General features: G+C 54.3%; 1 protein-coding gene across 1 annotated transcript; it reads right to left on the bottom strand.

Moving 5' to 3' along the window:
* TIMM22 (translocase of inner mitochondrial membrane 22) lies at positions 1–3678 on the bottom strand. Its single transcript, XM_086475298.1, has 4 exons — positions 3450–3678; positions 2798–2994; positions 1698–1770; positions 1–613 (listed from the first exon to the last, which is right to left on the bottom strand). The coding sequence occupies exons 1-4, from the start codon at positions 3676–3678 to the stop codon at positions 537–539; spliced, it is 576 nt and encodes a 191-aa protein (XP_086331424.1). The 3' UTR covers positions 1–536.
* Between the last annotated feature and the right edge of the window lie 983 nt (positions 3679–4661).

Raw genomic sequence — 4661 nt, 5'->3', positions numbered from 1 at the left:
GTGGTTTGTCTTCAGCTGGTATTTTAAGAAAAGCCTGGAACAAACTTATTTCTCAACAGGATCTTACCTCTCCCCAACAGAGTAGCAAGCTGCAAACTGGTAACTGTTGAACACTCGCAGCACGTTCAAACACATGGTAACCTAAATCACTGTGTTTCTTTTTGAAGATTGTCCTCCTGCCTCTTTTGATGCTAGCAACAGACTTAATCAAAATCAGACCCAAAGGATCGAAAACGCTCAGAGCCCAGGCTTGTTTCCTGGAAACTGACAGTCAGCTGATCCGTCCTGGAGATACTGCTCACTGCGCCTGGCTCCATCCTCGCGTCCTCCCGCAAGTCTGCCTGAAGCAGCACGCCAGGGCTCAGAGCCAGATTATTGTTAGTCATTCAGGAAAAGCGGCCAACGCCATCCAGCTCGCACTGATCAGGACTCCAAAGGCAGTGGAAAGGTAAGCCTGATGGTTCTTCTGCCGTGATGCAGGCTCTTAGCAGCAGTGCTGGAACAGAAGGGAAACTTGCTCCCAAGGGATCCCACTGTTACCGCAGATAGTAATCAATTGCAGCGGAGAAAGCGGCAAATCCACCACAGCCGATAACCCCTGCCTTCAAACCAGCTGCGATGCAAAAAGGGTAGGAAAGAATGAGACAAAACAGGAAAGATATTTTTCTTAGCTTATGCTGTGCTGGCTTGAAGAGCTTACAACCTGCAGGAACCTGGTGGTCTGCTATCAGGGAACACTGGCACTACCACTGGCCAAGGCGAGGGGGGGAACCTGGCACACATCGGACTTAAAACTACCATGGCTGGACTAGCACGGCACACTGGCTGGGCACTGTGTTGCTAAGTCTCCCTCCAAGGGACAGAAGAAAAAATGCCAGTGGCCATTGCCGATTTCAGTGTGCTCTGATCTGAGCGCTGCAAGTGGCTTTGCTGTCGGACTATGGAGGAAAAGCAGCTACTGCTTTGAAAGCTCTAAGAGGATTACTTCCAGGAGAGACACAACTTAACAAGCTCAATTAGAAGCACTTTCAAGAGCACTTTCTTTTCTTTTATGTTCTCTGGACTGTTCTTTTTCTTAAGGTGAGATAAGTTTGGTATTTCTGATGAGCAGAGCAGCTCTCTTCCTCCTTAGGGCTTTTCTCCAGATGTTAGCACTCAAGGCTTCCCAAAGTGCCCACTAATGCCTGCTGGACTAAAATCCCAATGTTCCTGCTCTTTTACAGCTAAATAGAACTGTCTGTTTGAATTGAAAAGAGGTAAGCATTTTACACACTGTGAAAATTAACAGAGTTACTGCCAGTGAAATAGTATATGTAAGTGGAGCTCTGTTAACACAAGAGCTGTAGCTTCAGAGAGTTGCTCCGTATGTATTTTTGGCTCCCTCCCCACAACACCACAGAAGAGTGTGGATAGCTAACACCATTTCCTGATTTTTCTTTCAAGTAAGTCCTGTTGAATTCCCTCCAATCTCACTGTCCTGTACGACCAAGCCTTCCCTACCCACTCATATCTTTCAAGCTGACAGGAAAGCGATAAAGAGAGCAGCAGTTCTGCCAGTCTGGAGTACGCTTTCATGTTGACATGACCATAACCCCATGCAAAGAGATTTGCAGCGGGTGTTCTGTTAAAAACACCTCATGCTGCATAACCAAATTACAGTCTTATCACAAAAATAGTTCATAGCAGGCACTACCGACCTCTGAAGCCAATTGCTCCTCCTGTGATGCAGCCGCTAATAACACTGTTCTTCCAGTCTGACTTTCCACGATACTGTGGAATTAAAAATCAACAAGTAAATATGGAATAAACACTCAGTATCTGTATTAATACCAAGAAAGATTAAACGACCTTCCAGCCCCTTCTCAGCTGAGGATGTTTTTCCCTCTATTCTCAGCAGATGGCCCCCTGCACTCTCAAACTAAGACTTGCAGGGCCAGGAGAAGGGGAAGCAACAGGTCACCAGGAGAGGTAAGACAAATCCATATGGTGCAATGCAGTGCTACAGCAGAGACTCTCCGGGGAGCTGATACAGCCCCCAGAACCCAGCACTGTGCACTAGCACCAGCTCAGAGATTTTAAAGGCACTATAACTACAAGAGTGCAACACAGAGCCTGGCCGTGCAGCCTGGTTCTCAGCACAGGTGAGAGCCACAGCACCCTGCTGACAAAGATGTACTGTTTCCATAGCCATAGGACACTGGTTTTTCACCAGTGCAGAGACCTCTTGGTTCCACTCTATTGTGCAAGCAGATACACTTTTCTTCTAGATGAGTTAAGAAATAATTGTGTCTTTCAATTAAAAGGCAGTACTCAAATTCATAACAGGCTAATTTTCCTATTTAAGAAAATGGATGATAGATTTATCACTGAGCTGCACAAGGTCACTTCTTGCTGCAGGGGCAAGAAGAAAATAGGCCTGTTACTTAAGAACTTTCATCAAAGAATCCCTTTCTGCATATGGAATTTTTAGAGGCTCGAATTACCATGTTGCAACTCGCAGTTTGATGTTTTAAAGTAACAACAAGTACTTGTAGCAAGGGTTTTAAAAAGTAATGCCTATGCTTGCCAATACATTCAGGACTTGAACTGAAAAGGACTTTGCTATCACGTGCTCTTCTGCTCACTCTGTCAGAGACCGGCAGTTCTGAAGACAGTCTCAAAGCTGAAAAGCTCTGATGGCCAAGGAACAGACTACTCCCTTGCCCTATTACAAAAGGGATAGATGTACTTATTTGGTAAGAGAGATTATTAAGTGTACAAGAAAACATTTCTTAATGCTTAAGAAGTTATTACTCACAGATTCTACCACGCATTCGGTGCAGGAGAACATGGCACCCACAATGGCGAAGTTCTTTGCGTAGGATATGCCTCGCTGCCCCATATCTTTGAGGACCTCTTTTGCAGTTGGCGTGCGATATGGATCCTTGGGATCAAACCCAACGTTGGTGTCAATGCCAGCTGTGAAGACACCAAATGCGCCTCCCAGAACAAATCCTGTAAAAGACAAACAGGATAAAACGAACCTTGGCTGGATTCGAGCAGCACATTCCCCACAGGCACCAGAGCACCTCCACTCCCGCTGTCTGTCAACGCTGCAGCGTGAAAGGGGCAGTGCAAGAGCACAAATGGCCTGTCTCTCGATACTACAGGCGCCGTTGCTGACAGCCTCTTAGCTGACAGCCTGTGCTGAGGAAAGGCCGTGAGCACCTCTGCCTTTGCAAGGAAGGCAGACAGACAGAGATCCCTCCCTGGGACCTGTGACAGACACTGGAGGAGACTTACATGGAGGAAAATTAAACACGGGGGACTCTGTTCTGCAGCGTTTTCTCCATCCGCCCCTTTCCCGACGCCGCGCGTACCCCTCCACAGATAGCTGCCCCGGCCAACGCTCCCCCTCAACGCCCCGTCCCTCCAGCCTCCCCCGGCTCCCTCAACCGCCCCCGCCGCACCTCCCACGCAGGCCAGCGCCGCCTTGAAGGCGCAGCTCTCCATGGCCCGCTCCACCATCTTCTGCTCCTCGCTCTTGGGCGGGCTGGGGATGCCGCCGAGGGCGGCGGGGTCCCAGGCGCGGGGCCGCCGCTGCTCGCCCACCAGGTGCTGCAGCAGCAGGCTGTACTGTAGCGGCGGCGGCGGCGGCTCCGGGCCACCCGGAGGGGAGGACGGCGGCGCTGCCGCCATGACCGGACACGGACACCCGCCGCCGGCTCGGCACGGCGTCCCGGCCCACTCGAGGCGCCGGTAACGCGGCTCCCGACGGGCATGGCGGCGCGCGGGGGACGACGGGAGCTGTAGTTCCTCTGAGGGGATGCACCGACCGCTCCTAGCCGCTCTGTAAGCGCTGCGCCCTCACAAAAAAACCTACAACTCCCGGCAGACTCCGCGGCGCGGGTGGGTGGGGTCGCGCGGCGTCTCACGGGATTGGCAGTCCCTTGGGACGCAGGGGGACTACATTACCCGGCGTGCCGCGCGGCAGCCCTCTGGTGGCTGTTAGCGCCGCTGCAGGTGAGGTGAGGGCTCCGGTTGCCGAAGCATCTTCGAGAGCAGCGGCGGCGGCAGCAGGTGAGCGCGGTTCGGGCTCCGGTTCCGGCTGGGGCAGGCCGGCGGCCTCGCCCGGGGCAGCCGCAGGCTGGCGGAGGGCTGAGGTGCCGCAGTGCGGGACCGCGTTCCTCTGCCCTGGCTGAGGTGTGGGGAGGGGGCGGGAAGCACGGAGGTGTGGCGGCGTCGGCCGCCGTCCCCCTCCCGTCCCTGTCTGTCGTGTACCCCCCCTCCCCCCCCGCCTGACTTGTGGCTGGGTCCGGGGGGCAACAGGTCCTGCGACGGGGCGGGCGGCTGCAGCAGCCTCTCCCCGCGCCGTCCCGCCAGCGACCGGGAGGAGGGCAGCGGGTCCCGGCGGTAACGGGGCTGGCGCCCAGCCCCGGTGCCGCTGTCGCCGCGGAGACCAACTCCTGCCGAAGCCCCTTCCTCACGGAGGGGGGGGGCTCAGGGCTGTGGTGCACCCGAGGAGCCGCTAGCGGTGCGTGTGGGCGGGCGGGAGCCCGGGCAGCCCGCGCTCTGCCCTCAAGCGTCGTCTGAGGTGAGCGCTGAGGAGCCTCACGGCACCTCAGGGTGAGCTCCGAAAAAGGTATCTCCGCTCTTCCGTGCTTTCCACAGGCTGGGTGAAA

The sequence above is a fragment of the Leptosomus discolor genome, chromosome 18 (genome assembly GCF_034619465.1).
Source record: "Leptosomus discolor isolate bLepDis1 chromosome 18, bLepDis1.hap2, whole genome shotgun sequence".
NCBI lineage: Eukaryota > Metazoa > Chordata > Aves > Leptosomiformes > Leptosomidae > Leptosomus > Leptosomus discolor.
The sequence above is the reverse complement of the archived record's forward strand: the minus strand, read 5'-3'. Positions and strand labels throughout refer to the sequence as shown.